This window comes from Anarrhichthys ocellatus, unplaced genomic scaffold (assembly GCF_004355925.1).
Source record: "Anarrhichthys ocellatus isolate YVR2014 unplaced genomic scaffold, GSC_Weel_1.0 scaffold15, whole genome shotgun sequence".
Classification (NCBI taxonomy): Eukaryota; Metazoa; Chordata; class Actinopteri; order Perciformes; family Anarhichadidae; genus Anarrhichthys; species Anarrhichthys ocellatus.
The window spans coordinates 6,111,074-6,128,363 of record NW_022280045.1 but is presented as its reverse complement, the minus strand read 5'-3'; the positions used below and the strand labels follow the sequence as shown (position 1 = coordinate 6,128,363).

The window sequence follows — 17,290 nt, the reverse complement described above, 5'->3', positions numbered from 1 at the left end:
ACGTATTTAGTGCTTTAGTGAGTATCCCCTACACTAAACTACACTGCCTGTTCATCGTAATAAAGTAATAGTACAACAGTTTGGCTCATTGATGTGTTTTCAGTAGTTTCTGGACAACCATGGGATTAATAAGATACTGTATTTCAAGTTTGAATGCAATTTGCTAATAAGAAACATATTAGAATATATCTAGACACATCCTTTAACAATTCTTTACCTTAGTCGATCACTGGCACTTTTGGACTGGGGAAGGAATAACCACCTGGCTGAATATCAGGGAGGATATTGAGTAGGCAAGAGAAGGAGCAAAAAGTGTTTTCACCGGTAGAAGGACAAAAAAAGGGTGAGGGAAACAATTTAATTCCAGGACAATTGGTCATGTGGGTGCTGATCCTTGTCCATCGCACATTCCATCATGGCCCGACATGGCTGACTTGTCACCCTGAGTGACATTCGTAATACTGGCTTACACATAAAGCACACACATACACAGAGCAATGCATGTGTACCCGCACACAATTGCAATATATATATATATATATATATATATATATATATATATGTGTGTGTGTGTGGTTAAAGCCATGTTGATCTTTGTCTGTTTTATATAGTGTATTTTTAGCAGCAAAGCGTCTGCAGATAAATAAAATGCCAGCACCACTATAGCAATCACAATTTCATATCATTACGTTTGCGAGTGTTTAAATGTCACTGTGTTGTGGGGGGTTTTGAAGTATGAAGCTTTAAATATAAGCTTTCATTTTAGGTCTAATAAAAAGATTTATGGCATATGGCAGCTCAAGTACTGGCATATGTCTTTGTGTAATTTCATTTTACAGTGCAACTAAGTCTTACATTTTCAAGTAGCTCAAGACTACAGTATGCATGACTGTATGAGATTCCACACAAGATGTGGCAGCATTAAGAACTACACTTTCTTTCTGAGACATTGTAGGGCCATCTAGTGGACTATATGCACATAACATTAGAGAGTCAAAATAGATATATATATATTTTTTACACGATATAATTTTTATTTTATTTTACAGTGATCAGCTACAAACACTGTTGCCTACAAACAGGCAGGTTAACGTCAGCAGACTCAAATAACACAGTCATATGTTACAGCAGTGCTTATCGACACAGTCAGGAAGTCTAATTATGTTAGTCTTGTTGATCCCCATGTATGGAAGAAGGGAGGTACTGTCTGTGGCAACAGTCGATTTATTTTCTTACCAAACTGTATAAAATCTAAGTTTATTTCAGTTCAGCTCAGTTTGTTTAATTCGGCCATTGATGGTTAATCCAGTCATAGAAGACTATTTGCATATTTTCACACAGCCAACATGCTTGTAGCTGGTTCAGACTTTCATGGCCTATTACAACAAATGGAAGTACAGCTTTTGACAATTTGACAAATAGGCAGGACAGAATGTCTCCCAATCACACATCAATAAGCATGCAAACACATGCACGCACTGAGACATAAGGGCACGTACGAACTGACATGCATGTGCTTAAGCACACACAGTTTATCTATCATTTACAAAAGTTTTGATTTTTTTCCCTTTATTTGCGGTTGATCTTTTGGTTCTAAATCCTGAAAAGGTGTGAATACATGGTCTATATATTTTGTAACTGTTCTTCAAATATTTGGTATTCACCCACAACAAAATACTCTGTATGTTTATATTTTTTCGTTATTTTGAAATAATTAGAAGTGACCAAAATATTAAAAACAGTTATGAAAATGAGTTTGTCAATAAGGCATTTTGAACACAACCATTCATTGTCAGATCAAAGATTCTTAAGTGGACCACCACACACACTGTGCATACACAGCACATAACACATGAACTGTGTTTGAGTGTTTCAAACAATAATTAATGACAAAATAACCAGACAAATACGATTTCAGCCACATGTCCATTGATAAAGTGCTAAAATAAAATGATATACAGCTTTGACATGCCCCTAGTGAAAAATAAATGCATGAATAAACTCTGAAGTAGTTAATCAAAAAGAGAAATCAATAATACATATATCCAAATTGCATAGCCAAAGCTGGCACAGTGCAGCGTGACTCATGAAACCTCCACAGCAGGCAGCAGGGCTGTAACAATACCTGTCTTAACAGCCCCCATTCACAGTGTCACTCAGCACATTTTACCATGTGATTAAACTTTATTTCTCTGCTTGATATCAATCAGATTGTCCAGCAGTTGATTTTTTTTTCACAACATTTTATGTATGTATGTTTGTTTGAATGTATGCATGATTGTATTGTTGTTTACTTAATTCCTTTAGTCTCTGTTGGCAAAGCAAGCTCCCACATGCAGCCTGGGCAACTATAGCATTAATTCTCATAGTGTCCTGGTAGCTTTGTTATTAGAACCTCACAGCTTCTGTATATGGGGACAGCCTCTGGCTCCACCCACCACTGCTGTCTCCACTGTGAGTTACTGAGAGAGCAGAGAGACAAATAAAGAGGGAGAGAAAAAGAGAATGAGTAGGAGGAATGCTGAGAGGAGCACAGCAAAAAATACAGTTAATTCACTTCATTTCTGTTCTGTGAGTTGACGATGAATAATTAATGGCCTGTACACCTACTGTCTCACTCTCCCCATCTGAGCCCCTTCTGGACTCTGAGCTGTAGTGCAGAGGAGAGTACACCCAGCCCCGGTCCTCCTGAGTCTGCTGTTATGGAACACAGGCAGCAGAGGGCAGCAGCAGAAGAGAGGAGACAAGAGGAGAGGAATGAGAGGAGAGCAGGGGACAGAATGATCAATTAAGATATTCCCCACTCACTGAATGGTTTAGAGCAGCCCGGTACAATTTAGCATTTTGGGGGCACCAAGATGCACACAGAGTGCTCACGGTCAGCTCATGATTACTGTTTAAAAAGACAATTTGCTAAGTAAAATCTACAGGGTCTCAGTTAAGGGATGATATAATCTGGATATTCTGGTTTACTTCAAAGACCCCAAAATCACATTTTCCCAATCAGCGTCTTATCATGACAGATGGGATCCTCGATAGACACACAACTTTCTGTCAAAGTCAGAACGGTTTTGGTTATTACACATAAGAAATTAAATTAATATATCAATAATTGAAACCATGTTTTCAGGGGCTTTAAAATGTAAAAAAGAATTCAGCTTAATAAACAGGTGATTTCCAGTGTCAGGAAGGAAGATCTCATCCTAGCAAAGCACTGACAACATTAATCTCCCTGAGTGCTACAGGGCGAAAGCTTGATGGATCTCTTAAAGCACAAAGCCAATACAAGCTAGCTACAGTTAAGTAACTGCAGGTCAAAGTTCCTCAAATAATTAAATTGCTGTTGCAAAACGATGCATGCTCCATTGAAATGCATGTAATGGCCCTTCAGAAGCTGGAGTTATTAATCTGCAATGTCTATTTTTGCAATCTTTGACACTAAATAAAGTTGTGCTTGTGACAGTCCCAAGGGAACAGCGACCAGCAATGCCATGGTGCGTGGAACAAATGACTCGAACTACTTTGGTGGTGACTTACATTGTAACTCAAGCTAGAGTTTAGCTTACGACGGCCAAGAACAGGGGAGTACACCCAGTATCTGCCATCTGCATACTGATGGATGGATGGACACACACACATGAAAATGAACACACAAATGCATATAGTGTGTGCACAGGAAAAATGAATGAATTGTTAGACAGAGGAGGAGAACTATGAGCAAAGATGTGAGAAGAGAGAAGCAGTTATGATCGAGGAGAGAGGGAGAAAAGAAAGTGGAAAGTGGAGAATGAATGCTATGATGTAAAACACATTTAAACAGAGAGAGAGGATTATGGAGGGCTGAGCATGACACTGACATGATGCATGGATGCAGAATATAGATCTAAAAACATCATGCTGTGCAGGAAAGACAAACCTATAGAGTTGTATTCAAAAGCATGAACTATGACCAGTGGCAGCCTCGTGCTTTGGATAAAAGCGTTTTGGACAGCAAGAGCAGCCCCATAGTACGTGCACGCTGCAACACACACACCCTCCCTTCCTCCCCCCCTCACCATCATAACTCTATCACGCTGTCCTGACTGAGCCACTGCGAGAGACCCAGTAGATCAAAGAAAAACAGGAGAAGGGAAATGACCTTTACTCTCTGGGAAGAGGACTGTCAACAAAACCAAACCAAAGACAGCTTTCTCCAATTTACTGACCAGTGTCATAAGAATGTGTACTGATACATCAGATCCAGGAAAAATGCAACTCTCAGTTCATTCCTTTTTGTTTTACTACTTGGCACTTTTTTAATATCATCTGAAAAAATTAAAAAACACAAAGCACTGACATTAGCTAATGGGGACTTACAAAGTAGATGTCAGACACCTGCACCTCTCCATCCAAAGAGTTGTGGCTGCTGGACACAGACAGCTGATTGCACGGAGTTTGCAGCGCCTGCTGAGGCACCTGGGGGCTTGGAGGGTGGGAGGAGGGAGGGGTCGAGGGGAGATGGTGAGAGGGGCTCTGGGTGGAGGAGTGAGAAGACGCAGGGCAGATGGGAGAAAACGCTGAGCCAGGTGGGAGGGTGGAGGTGTTTGGAGCCGAAGTGACACGTTTGGATTGAGCAGCTGAATGAGAGATTGGAGAAGAAAGAGTGGACGACTGAGCAGCGGTGGAAGAGGTGAGTGGTTTGGTGGATGGACAGATGGATGAAGCAAGTGTGGAAGACGACTGGCTAGCTGATGGAGCAGCGGAGGAGGAAGACACAAAGGAAGAAGGAAGGGTGGAGGAGGAATATGCTGAGGATGGACTAAGAGAGGGAGGAGGGGTGGATGAGGCAGTGGCATGGAGCTGGTGATCAGGTGACAGATGGCTGGGAGAGGTCATCTCTGTCATCTGTGTGAGCTCAGTGCTCTTTGGGATTTTACTGTACGAAACAGAAAGAGCAATGTTAAAATACTGTTACACAGGCTGCTATGAACGTTGTACTGTGGTATTGTTTTATGCACGTGTACCTGAGCTCCACCTCCACTGTAATTGTGTCCTGCTTCTCCCCATGAATCTCAACTACCTCTCTCTGTACCCTGAAAGTACACATGACAATAAAGGGTGTGAAATCAGTGGGGACAGCGCACACAGTACTTTTCCCCCCCACAAAATATCGTCATTATAGATGCATCATTGCATATTCATACGATTATTCTCACCTGGCCACACTTGGGGAAAGCATTTGTCTCCGGTAGCGTGGGTGCTCTGGTGTATCGAAGGGGGTTGTGGGTAAGGAGTTGTTAGAGGAGAGAGTGGTGGCTATAGAAGCTGTGGTAGCATCTTCAAAGGAAGGAGGAGTGCAGGGTGGCTCTCTCCCTGAGAGGCATAATCAACCAAGATGATCATTAAATATGAGAAAGGAAAATATACTATGAAATGAATGAACTGAATTGATTGTATGTGTGCTTGTACCACAAAGTCCTTTAAACCTTCATTGAAGTTTACTGGCATCTAATTGTGTACTGCACTCAAAGCTGTACATGTGACCAGGACTTTCATATTCAGTCGGACATTTACAAGGCTGTGGATTGCTTGCATAAGCTGTATTCACATGGTCACATTCTGTTCATTTCTTACCGCCTTTAGGAGTGTTGATGTGGGCAGCAAATAATGCATGCTCCGACACCTAACATTTCACTTTTCTATAGAATCTGTCAACACATATCTAGTCTTGATTTGTTAAGGGTTTGACCTCTACTTTGATTCTGTTGTTACTATACTGCTGCTGCACCTGCATTTCTCCACAGGGATCATTAAAGGCTCGCCTGATTTAATTTAAAGAGGAAATGGAGCTCAGTGGCAGACAACTGAAACCGTTTTTGTGCCAAGTTCAGAAAGACACAACGTAACAAGGGAAAACCGGCACTCACACGTTCACTGTTTATTTAAATACAGTGCTTTTCCTCACTAGCTTTGATGAGGGCAGAGGGCTATCAATCTTATACTGGGTTTAGATGTTTGGTAAGCATCCTTTAATGAACCCTGTGTTTACCGTGTCTGTTTATTATCCTAGACAAGTAAAGGTTTACTAGAAGCTAACTACCATTGTCCTCCAGCATGGGGAAGCTGCAATCTCCTCGTAGGTTCTCCAAGTTGTCCAGGTTTTCCTGCCTCTCATCACTCAGAGAGGGACGCTTCTCACTCGAACCCGTTCCTGCACTGGACTTGGACATGGAGAGAGCCCCTCGTCCTCTCTTAGATGGAGACGACCGCAATGCTGTAAAAGCAAGGGATCGATTACAATTTGCTCTCATTCAAAAAAGTAAAGCATTCCTGTAATTAATACGGAGGAAAACTAAATAGTTAAGCCTTATTGGCATTGTTGTCATCAAACATAACCCACTACAGGAGTATATGGCTGCTGCACATTTGTAAACTCACAGCTGCTCTTCTTGAAGACGATGGTGTTACAGAATTTGTAGAACCTCTCAGCATAGAAACTAGGTCTGTGAACTGACACTGTGTCCTGTGGGGCAATAAAAAAAGACTTAGTTTTAATTATTCATACATAATGCCATCAATGTGCTAAACGTATTACATAAAAGACACAGTGACAAAATAAGGTAAAGAAATACCATTTGGTGAGGTTTGTCTTGCTTGGATACAGACTATTACATTACATTAAGAGTTATGTGAAAGCTACACACCCCGTCATGGATGAGGGACTTCCAAGAGTGCTCCAGTTTCTTGATCATTCTGTCAGACAAGACAATTGAATTATTTAGTTAAACTCATTCCGTGACTTACTGTGGTTACCTGGCAGCTCTGAATCAGAGGCTAAAGCCCCACTCACGATGTGTGCAATAAAAAGATCTGTTTTAAAAGACTGGGTTTTATGCTAGGCACCACACACATTTCTTACGTCAACACTTAAAGTAAGTAATTGTATTTTGCTGCTCGAGGTAACACAATGGTGATTGAGCCTATGTCCCACTGATGAAAGTATTGCAATATTTATATATTTGTAGTATTACGAACTAGGTGTCTGTGGCGACATTCCCTCCTTTGCACAATATTTGTTGGTATGGAGTTTTGTATGCAGCCAAAGACTCTAGACTGCTAAACTCAAAGCACAATTCTTTGTTTTCAATCAAATAACAATTCTAAATCAACCAAGACTGAAATATTAGGGATTACCACTTTACTAGCTGTTATGTGTCTCCTCCATTAGTATTTGATTAAAAACAGTCTGACAAGTCTGGGATTGGTTTTTCCCTTATGATCTCACTCCATCTTTTAATATTCCTTGCAGACACATAATGCCTGGATTACTGTCTAAAACTAATCATTTCCTGACTTTGAAGCCAGAGAACAATCCTCATTTTAAGGTGTCCTGAAAAACCCGATGAAGGGCAGACTGATTACGAGAGCAACCTTACACAGTACATCAGACTGAGGAGGCAGTAGAGGTTCAGGGTGAAGACATCTGACACTGTGGGAAACTCTGAAAGCTTTCTTTATGCTGGAAAAGAAGCACCACTTTTCACTTCTGAGTTTTTAAACAACCTTATAAATATCACGCATGTGACATTAGAAACAATTCATGTCGACTTCAGTGTGGTTTTGAGCTTTAAGTCATAATGCGGTAACAACATAGACACTACAAAGAAGATGTGTAAACAACACGTCAGCTGTTTTTAAGTTGTTGTTCCGACCTGCAGGGGCGTTCACAGCAATAGAAAGTAAAGCGTAATGCGTGTACAAACAAAGCAACTACTCCCACCCCTGCATATATTTACATGGCACCTTTAACTTCTGATGTTTTTTTGTTTTCATGCCTACCTGTAGGACTGCAGGATGTCAATGATGCCAATGAAGAGCAGGAGGCGCTCTCCTTTACTACCCACCGCTGGAATACCACCCATACTACAGGCAGATAGGAGAACATTAACACCGTTTGTAAATGTAATGTGATGATAAGGGCAAACAGGTCAAAGATTATAAATGGTGACTAACGTGTCGTCGTGGTCCAGTGTGTCCCTGCATGTGGAGCCTCCCTGTATAGACTCCATGGCAGTGGAATACAAGGCTTTCTGAGCTGCACGCCTCTTTTCGTCCCCACCTCCTGGAGGTGAACCCTGAGACTGGTGCTCTCGCTCGGCTTGTGTTTTGTTGTGGACCCCCAGCAGCAAACTGTAGTCCATAATCTTAAAACTTTCCAGAACCTGACATGAAACATACACATCATATTCCAAAATTACATATTATGTTTCAAGCTTCAAATGTTACTTACAACATTTGTTTTTTAACACATAATAATACAAAATGTACTTTATCTCCCCTCTCTTCATCTATTCTTCAACTACTGAGCAAACAGTTAAATAGTTAATGTGTAGTTGGCTGTGCTGCTTGGTTAAAATAAAATGCCCAGTGTTAATCTACTTTTACAAAGTACTATTCATCAATCTCCCCGCTCTTCTTTTCTCACCAGACAGTCTCTCTGCAGAGTTTTGACTAGAGCGCTGTGTGTGTCCTGGTCCAGAGTGAGGCCTTCAGGAACGTCATTCAGAAAGTCCAGGTCTTTAAAAGTGGGTTTGGACTTTTCTCTTTCCTTCTTGGACGCTCGCCTCTTGTATGTGGAGCCCTTTAGATCAAACTTCAGGTGCATGCGTACAGAGCGTGGTAAAATATTGTTCATCACAACAACTCTGATGTTCTTGCCCCCGCACTGGACGCAGTAGAGGCCAAAAAACTTTGGCAGCAAAGTACGGGGGTTCTGGTTCAAGTTCTGGAGATGTGGGTTCATGCAGCAGACATAGGGGAAGAGACAGGGAGAATTAAATTAATAAGGCATTTAGTTTCTTGTGTTTCAGCCTCAGTACCATGCACCTGGAGGACAGCGTGATCCTTCCACAAGCCTCAGCCAACTCTTGTGTGTGTCCACTGGTTGCATGCTTAACCTATTAAGGAGTACTTAGCCCAGGTCTCGGTCAGGTACAACCTCTGCCCTTATATCTATTACAAAGTCATCTGCTGGCGTCACTGCTGACCGCGGACAACAACAGGGGGTAGGATAAAGAGGATTAAGATAAGACTAGGAGTTTCAGTTGCTGTGTAGCTCTTAAGCATTTCCACATGTACACAAACATCCCACATACCAAAATCTCAGCATAGACACACTATTACACACTCTGTTTATACTACATGTTGAATTGTACACACACAGTATGTAATATATCATTATAACATGCATGTTGAAAATGGAAAACAATTTGGAAACGGCGACTGAATTGATTCTGATGAGGGAGGGGCTCGGCTTGACTTACCATATAGTACCCCGGAAGGAGTTTCTGAAGAAACTCTGCCTCTTTGTGCTGAACAGTTTTGATGATGAACTCGTCATCGCGGGTCACATAGAATATGGAGCCACTAGCTCCTGGGTTTGTCAACTCGATCAGTGGCTCATTACATATAGAATACTAAGAAGAGCACAGACACAGAGGAAGAGAGATTTAAATCACTACCCCTGGAGACACGGACACTACCCCACTCTCTGAAAGAAAGTGTCTCTACATACAACTGTCATAAAAGCAGACTTTATCAATTTCTAAGCTTACGCTGCCTGTTTTAAAGGAACCGTTGTCCTTTTGGTAAAGGTCTTTGAAAATGTAATTTCATGTCAGATGTTTGATTAATGACAGTTTTAATTTCATCCTCGCTTTAACACTTCATGTGTACTGCAGGGCTGCGTAGCACTGTTAATGTTGGATCCAATAGAGCTTTCAAATAATCAAACCAAAAGACTAATACATCCACCCACTCACATGGCATTGCTCAACTGCAGCAAAAAAGGAACTTTGTTTCACAGGGCAAGTGTCTAAAGTACAAAAAGGCATGATGGGTGTGAGTGCAAACAATTACACATCTAGGAGTGTAAACTGTACATTATGACTTTTCACACCTTACTGCAGTATTAGTATCTACAGTGAAGTTACTCATTTAACTGTGAAAATGTTACTTTCACCCACTTCTTGCTCATGCTGCATACCATTGCACTAGCAAGAATTGTGTTAAAACTGCAGCAATAATAATCAACCCTGTTCTAAAGAAGCTGGTTAGAATCTGGAGACTTGAGTTGAGAAGTAAGAGAAAGTGTCCATTGCTTATAGTTAATTTAACAAAGCAATTTCACTTTCTGAGACTTAGTCAAATCCATGCAATTATACTGGTACTCCACCAGCAACACATGCAAACACAAACTACTCTGTCTGCTGCTGCTACTTTTTGTTTAAAAAAAGAAAGCTTTAATCTGCTAATCTCCCTCTGGCACAGGTAACGTGCAGCTAATGTGTGTGTAAATACTGAATGTGTGCACTCTTGCATGCAAAATAAGTGACTGTGTGTATTTTATTCCAATAAACATGCAATGCACAACAAAAAATATGAAATATTATTAGATCTTTCTTTTTTTGTTCATAGACAAGGACATTGTAATAGAAATTACTGTTGGAATTATATAATACCCACCTACACTGCGTCGGTATGGCTCTATTCCAACTATCTAATATCACGAACTGGCCAGTGGACCAGTTCAATAATATAACCATTGGGAAGGCAAATAATTCTGTATGACGTGTAAATATTAACTTCACTGCTGATGCTCTTTATAACAGAAAACATTTCAGTTACACAGCTCATTAAGGCATTAAAATACGGACAATGCAGCATCAGTCATCAGTAAAAACAAATATCTCACCAGGTAGTCATCTGGTCGGATCCCAAACAGCTCTCGGAAGTAGCGGAAGGCCACAGGGGCATAGGTCTTAAACCTAAAGTCTGGGTAGTGGTGGGCTGGAGTGAGGTTACTGCCTTCACTGTATGGAGCAAAATGTGGCAGACAGGATGAATTAAAGGTTTATTAGATACTTGCCACACACTCGCCCTCACATAAACACACGCTCATACAAACGCACCCGGGGAAGAAGATGCTTTCCACCACGTAAAAGTCCTGCATCAACACATCTCTCTCAGGCTTGGAGCTGAGGTTGCCTACAGTGTATCCAATACCCAGCTGGATGGACCCTTGCAAGGCAGAGGAGGTAGTCTGGAGGCGGAGAACAGAGAAAAGAACAACAGAGTAGTGTTGCCTTCAGGTGTGGGTGGAACGTAGTTGATGAAATCGTGATGCCAAGCAAACCAACAAAAAGTATTTAAGGCAAAAGATCAAGAAAAACAAGGAGACAGATGAAGAGGAGGGGCGACCTTCTTATATGTTGTCTCTCCAGAGGCATCTACCCTCCTATGGCCAATCTTTTTCTCATTGGCAAGGCCGACTCCGAATGGGGACGGCATCTGTTACAAGGGAGAGAAAAGGGGAATGCAAATGTGTACGTGTTATAAGGTTACGCATTTATTGTGCACAATCACAGGTGAAGGATTGAACAATGCAGGAAACCAATGCAGATGAAAGAAGGCAAAGAGAAGAAAGCAACAGAGACAGGTGTGTAGCGTGAAGTAACCTCTCACCTCTGTTATCTGCGCCTTCTTGGCTGAATCTGTGGACAGAGACAGAGACAGAATGAGCAGGAGACATAGTTTGAGAAATGTCCACATCAGTGCAAAATATTTAGCCTGATTAAGCAAATAATAATTTAACAGAGAATGTCAACTTTGGCATCAGACTCCACTGGGTTTTATGATTGTTATCCAAATAGATTTAGGGCATCACAAGGAGTACATGACATAGAGCACAATAAACTCAACATTAGGGCATACGTTGTTTTTATTTATTTCACTTTTTTCAGGGGGATTACCCTCCAGCATCAAGACTAACAGGATCTGTAGTAAATACCTTCAAGTGCACAGAAAAGTGGGCATTTTCAACATATAATATTCCATAGCAAAAGGAACAAGCTTGGTGCGATTGTTTTATTAACAACCAGATCCACATCCCTCAGCTCAGGCTACTCGTTTTGTTATATTGTTTATTTAAAAAGAGAAATGCACAATACATTTATTGCACCGGATAGAGCTAAAAGAGAATTTGGCAACTTTTCAATCAAATTGAACTTAATTAACCTTGTTCCAAATCAGTTGGCGGTCAACTCACCAGCAGAGGAGTTCAGTGCCAACAGGTAACCAATTGTTTTCTAATCCAGAAAGACATGCAGCAAAATTCCTGGCAAACCCAAAACCACCACGGCAGAGAGCAGCCAGTGTTTTCTATCCATGGATCAGTGAGAAGGTACAATCTCTATTGGATTGACTTCCTCCCTAATCTGAGTTCTGTCATTGGCTAAAATCTCCAGATCACATTGTCGGCCAATCACACATGAGGATTAGGAAGACTCTTTCCCACTTACATGAAGGACGAGACTGGGCATGTAATGTGACTGTGTATGAAAGACGCAGCAGAGAGAGCAGAAAGGAAGGAAGTGAATGGGAAAAGAGACAGTTCATAGTACTTCGAACACAAACGAAATGGTTTACATCATCGAGCTAAATTTCAGGTCATGTGAGGTTGAAGATTAAGGAAGTGCAGCTGACAGAGCCCGGATAATGAATCTTTAAGCCATGTTAAAGTACTGCACCCACTGTAGCAGAGTTTGCCATCACTAAAGCATGGCAGAGCACAATAATAGTGTCATCCATAACATAATGAATTGTTGTTTTAGGTCAGTACGTGCAAACAAAATGAAAGAATCATAAAACGTGAATTCTTAAAAATCCAAACTAACATGCAACAGATTTTATAAAATGTATAAAAGTTAGGTGATCACCAATGTCATCAGAATTCATCCCCTGGGCACCATGAATGTATGTTCTAAATTTCAGTAGTTGTTGGCACATGGAACAAACTTAAGAAAAGGGTATACAAATTGGACAGGACAAAAATAACAAATTCAGCATGCAGCATGCAACTGCACAAACAAAAATAAGTGTGTCCCCATAACTTCATTCATTGTCTTGTTTCCTGTGGCCCCCGTCACGCAGTGACAACACAGGCGCGGCTGGCCACACCTGTAACCTGCAGATTAACATTGCATCAAAGCCTGTCAGGCAGAACAATGAGAAGGAGTATCCTGGGGCAGGCGCACACACACAAAGAGTCTCTGTGGGATTAGGGTCAGGCCAGAATAATGTGCCACTGAGCTGCATGCAAAACAACAGGACAAGCACACTGCAGCATTTCTGATGACTATGTGCAGAACAGGCTACCTGTAAGATGGCTTGTTATGGACATGTTAGTGTTAAACTGCATTCACTGAAAGCTCATTTAGATGTTTTTGCAATGAAACACTATGTTAAGAAAAAATGCCTTAAGGCCTGTGTGTGTGTGTGTGTGTGTGTCTGTCATAAAGAGGATTCGATCTCTCTTATCAACTGAGAAAGTGGTGGCCTGTTGCTGTGACATTAATGTGACAGGAGTAGATTTCTGCCTCGAGGCTCTCTGCACACAAGTATAAGCTAGTGGATTTAGTAATTATCATGTGTGCACAACAAACATCCAACGTAACTGTGAACACATGCATGGACATGCATAGACAACATGTTGGACCTGATAAACTGATCAGGATCACGTCTGCTTTCCTTCATCAATCATTTGCACAGAAATATCATAAACCTGTCATGCAATGTTGTGTCGTATTTTCAGCCATGACATCCACAGCGATGCTGGAAATTGATACCCACAAGGGATTAGTGCGTGGTTTATGTTATAATTCCATATCAGATTATGTAAAGCACTCTTCAGATTTAGCTAGGAAGAGGAGGCAAGGGATGTGGAATGAATTATGAAGACAGACAAGAGGGTGAGGAGAAGAGACACTGTGTGCTGATGTCATACAAAAGGTATATAGCTACTGGTGATGCCACACACACACGACTACTGTATGTGTGTTTATAAATAGCTCCACACTCATTCAGGTACGATCTAACATTTATCCAGCAGCTGGTCTCGAGGTCTGATGGCACCATGTGTAGTGTACACATCCCTAATGTGCACCTTGTGTGTGTGTGCCAGCGTGCAGTGAGCCACCGACACCATGGGCCGTTCACAACAGAGCAGCGGTGACTTGAATCTTGACACCGTTATCTAACCAAGCAATTTATTATTCATTTCCACATCTTATGTTCCTCTAGGGATAATTTTTTCTGGATCTGCTTCCGTGGCAAAAAATACATATTTATTCTCTGTACAGTGATATAGTGAAAAATCTATTATCAGATATGATTGATTGACAGGATGCTGCCCACCTATGCCCAACTTCTACCACCAGCGCACCTGCTCTCGCCGGTCGGTGGACCACCAAAATGACGGGGCTATTTGACCGACAAGGACGCTAAATGAGAGACATACGAACCGGTGTCCCCCAGGTCGAGCTGCAGACAGAGGCTGGCGGCAGCTTCCTCACTCGTCCTCCCGTCATCCCCGGTTTCCGCAGTCCTGCCGTCCATCTCCCGGACTGTTCCCGACGATATCCTTCCTCAGTGAGTGCAAGATGAGGCGGTGTGCGCTTCGAAACAATGCAGAAATCCTGTCATTTCACCCTCTTCAGTGTTCACTGCAATTATTACATAATTTTCCACGATGCATGTCGCAGAGTATTGTGGTAAACGCAGGGACGCGGTCTGAGCCAGCGATGCTGATCATCGCTGCCGCTACTGAGCGTCATCGTTCTCACGCAACGGCTGATGCGTGAGCCGCTACAGCATCATCTTCCCAAAACCGACAATAGTAACGTTAGTTGGCTACAAGATACCTCCGGAAAGAGGTAAGAAACTGTTGACATTTTAAAATTGTAGGTACATTTAATAAGGCTCTGCTTTTAATGGAGACGACCACCAGCAGGGAATCTTATTCTCAAAAAAATTAGAATATATGGGGGTTGACAATAAAGAGATAATATGAGATGCTATTGTGAAGTTGTTTTGGTAAACGTCCTATTAATTACTAGCATAACCATTTTTTTTCAGTGCAGACCACATAAAACATATGAAAAAGTTGAAATTTGTGAACAGGCGAGTTTACCATGAAAATACAGAGTTTCCAATTATACATGAATAACTTATTAATATTTACTTTTGTTCAAATGCATCAGGTATTTTGAGGAAATCTGTTTCCCCTACAATTAGTTATATCAAGGAAACTTTCTGGGAATTTAGTAAGATACTTGTATAACAGACCCATAAAATAAAGTCGTAGGACTGTACATTATATAAAAAAAAAACAATTGTGCATTTAGACAATTCTACATGTCAACCCAAAAAAATGCAATGAGGCTATTTACTTGTATTTGGCACAATAAAGCTTTACTAAGGACGGAAACAAGAGGAAGCCTTACTACCAACACTAATTAAAACCTGGTTTATGTTTTGCAGAGCAAAACCGTGCATTCGCTTTACACCATCTAAACAAATTGTCCCCCCCCCCAAACTTCTTAAGTAACCATTCTTGAAGCCAGCAGGTGAGCAAATTCATGATTTTAATAGGTGCATGTAAATTGACAAGTTAATGTCCTGGACAGCATTTATTTTTCCAATTTCATCACATGACAAGTCATGACCTACAGATACAATAATGGAACCTTCGATAAGTTAAGTGCAAATAATATTATCAGTAGCTTTTCAGAAATCTAATAAATATATGGCATCTTATGTCCTTACATTAAATGGACATTGACACATGAACAAACGTGTCACTTAACATCAAGAAAGGACTACATGGTATGTGTAGTGGAAAGAGGAATGGCTGAGTCTGCAGTAAGATGTGAGGAGTCTCTAGTTTGCATAACTAATGAATGTCCTCTCATATGGTCTAATGGGTCTGGCATGGGTGTGTTCTGGGAGTTAGTTGCACGCTGGGGATCATCAGGCCTGCCCTTCCCAATGTTGGGTTTACAGACAGGCCGTCACTGGTCCAGACACACACACACACACACCAATACCCTTAAGTCCATGGGAGAGGTCAGGAGTCAAACAAACATATAGGAGACAGTATTACAGGTACGTAGGCAGGTCCTTCTCCACCACCTGCAAAGAGAAATAAGTCAAAATGTTACCATTGCAGCACCATGGACAGATATGTACTGTTCACTATAAATCTGAATTACATATGGATTATTAATTACCAGTTCCCCTACCCTTATAATCCATAAACTTTGAAGCACAACGCAACAAACTGTGTGAATAAACTCCAATAGGCTGAGATTAATAAAGCTCTAATTAAATGGAAGTAGAACTATTGTGAGCACCACCATCATGAGAAAGTTGATGCATTCACAGCATGCAACTTACGCTGGGATCATCCGTTGGCCCGTATCTCTTCACCACTTGTCCTTCTCTATTAATCAGAAACTGTTGAGGAAGAAGGCATTACAATATTAGCTTTTTATTTATCATATTTTTACTGTATTGTTCATGCAGTTGAGGCAAATTTTGACAGAAGATGCTTCTTAGAAAGGGACAGTGCCCACTAGAAAATTACCTTTGTGAAGTTCCATTTGATGCTACTGTAGAGAGGGAAACAAATATTACATTACAAACTATGGGTTCAACCTTCATGGAGCACAGCCTCAATTCAAGTTGGTTACAATGGTGACCAGTTTATAGATTAACTTCACAAGCTACTCCTGCAGCCGCATGATCTGTCACCGCTGTATGCTCAGTATACGACTCATATTTTCACCGAAATATGGTGAATTGCACTTCCTCTTGCTCAGTCCCCAAGCAGGTGTGTGTGTTGATGTTTGTGCCACAAAAAAAAAAAAAAAAAAAAAAAAACACCTTTTAAGCCTAAATAGCGTGAATGTTTTATACTCTATACTTCCGACATACGGCATCAAGACGAAAAGAGATGACGACGAATGCTGTTTGTTCAGACTTAGCTTATTAAGGGGACTTTATTTACAACACAATTGATTTTGGTATAGTAGCATGTAAGTACTGGACTGATTTAAATGCCCTTTTCACCACTAGCTCACAGTTCAATGCTGTAATCAGATGACCATGAGAGAATCATCTCTTCAACTTTACCCCACCCAAAGCAAGCGAGACACGAAAGAGGAAGAAAGTAGTGCGATGAAGTAATAGAAACTGAACAGGAGGTGTATGACAGTGTTCCCATTTCAGGGCAAATGTAGAAATTTAAACACTAAATCATTGTGAAAAATAAATATTTAAATCATCCGTGTGCTTACGTAGTACCAACCAATAATGTCATGACACCCACCCATCCATCAACGTTTTGACAAAGTGTGCCCGCCCCCCACACACACACACACACACACACACACACACACACACACACACACAC

General features: G+C 41.1%; 2 protein-coding genes across 7 annotated transcripts in view; both read right to left on the bottom strand.

The window, feature by feature from the left end:
- Window positions 1-1,009: 1,009 nt before the first annotated feature.
- LOC116387581 (phosphatidylinositol 4-phosphate 5-kinase type-1 gamma-like) lies at window positions 1,010-15,349 on the bottom strand. 6 transcript variants are annotated; one of them, XM_031854829.1, is made up of 17 exons: window positions 14,340-15,349; window positions 11,503-11,531; window positions 11,239-11,328; window positions 10,950-11,080; window positions 10,733-10,850; window positions 9,303-9,455; window positions 8,465-8,764; window positions 7,993-8,201; window positions 7,819-7,902; window positions 6,684-6,732; window positions 6,418-6,502; window positions 6,080-6,253; window positions 5,196-5,352; window positions 5,004-5,072; window positions 4,357-4,915; window positions 2,611-2,697; window positions 1,010-2,462 (listed from the first exon to the last, which is right to left on the bottom strand). In XM_031854829.1, the coding sequence occupies exons 1-17, from the start codon at window positions 14,431-14,433 to the stop codon at window positions 2,460-2,462; spliced, it is 2,391 nt and encodes a 796-aa protein (XP_031710689.1). In that variant the 5' UTR covers window positions 14,434-15,349; the 3' UTR covers window positions 1,010-2,459. The 6 variants fall into 6 exon arrangements, 4 of the variants coding, with proteins under 4 accessions (XP_031710689.1, XP_031710690.1, XP_031710691.1 ...); XM_031854830.1 differs by having other exon boundaries at window positions 2,611-2,694; XR_004213026.1 differs by lacking the exon at window positions 1,010-2,462 and adding an exon at window positions 3,538-4,090.
- Window positions 15,350-15,444: 95 nt separating this feature from the next.
- The window catches only part of LOC116387582 (phospholipid hydroperoxide glutathione peroxidase-like), a 4,031-nt gene continuing 2,185 nt past the window's right edge, over window positions 15,445-17,290 (bottom strand). The window contains exons 5-7 of the mRNA XM_031854833.1: window positions 16,463-16,487; window positions 16,273-16,332; window positions 15,445-16,008 (exon numbers count right to left, since the gene is read on the bottom strand). Of these exons, the coding sequence (XP_031710693.1) occupies window positions 15,976-16,008; window positions 16,273-16,332; window positions 16,463-16,487 (118 nt within the window). The 3' untranslated portion in view covers window positions 15,445-15,975. The remainder of the gene's footprint in view (window positions 16,009-16,272; window positions 16,333-16,462; window positions 16,488-17,290) is intronic.

Bases quoted from the DNA above. Each gene is read 5' to 3' on its own strand.
- LOC116387581 (XM_031854829.1), bottom strand. From the start codon at position 14,433: ATGGACGGCAGGACTGCGGAAACCGGGGATGACGGGAGGACGAGTGAG. The intron at 9,456-10,732 runs GTGAGATATTTG...TGCTCTTCTTAG, and splicing joins TCCGACCAGATGACTACCTG to TATTCTATATGTAATGAGCC. The intron at 6,254-6,417 runs GTGAGTTTACAA...TTGCTTTTACAG, and splicing joins CGTCTTCAAGAAGAGCAGCT to CATTGCGGTCGTCTCCATCT.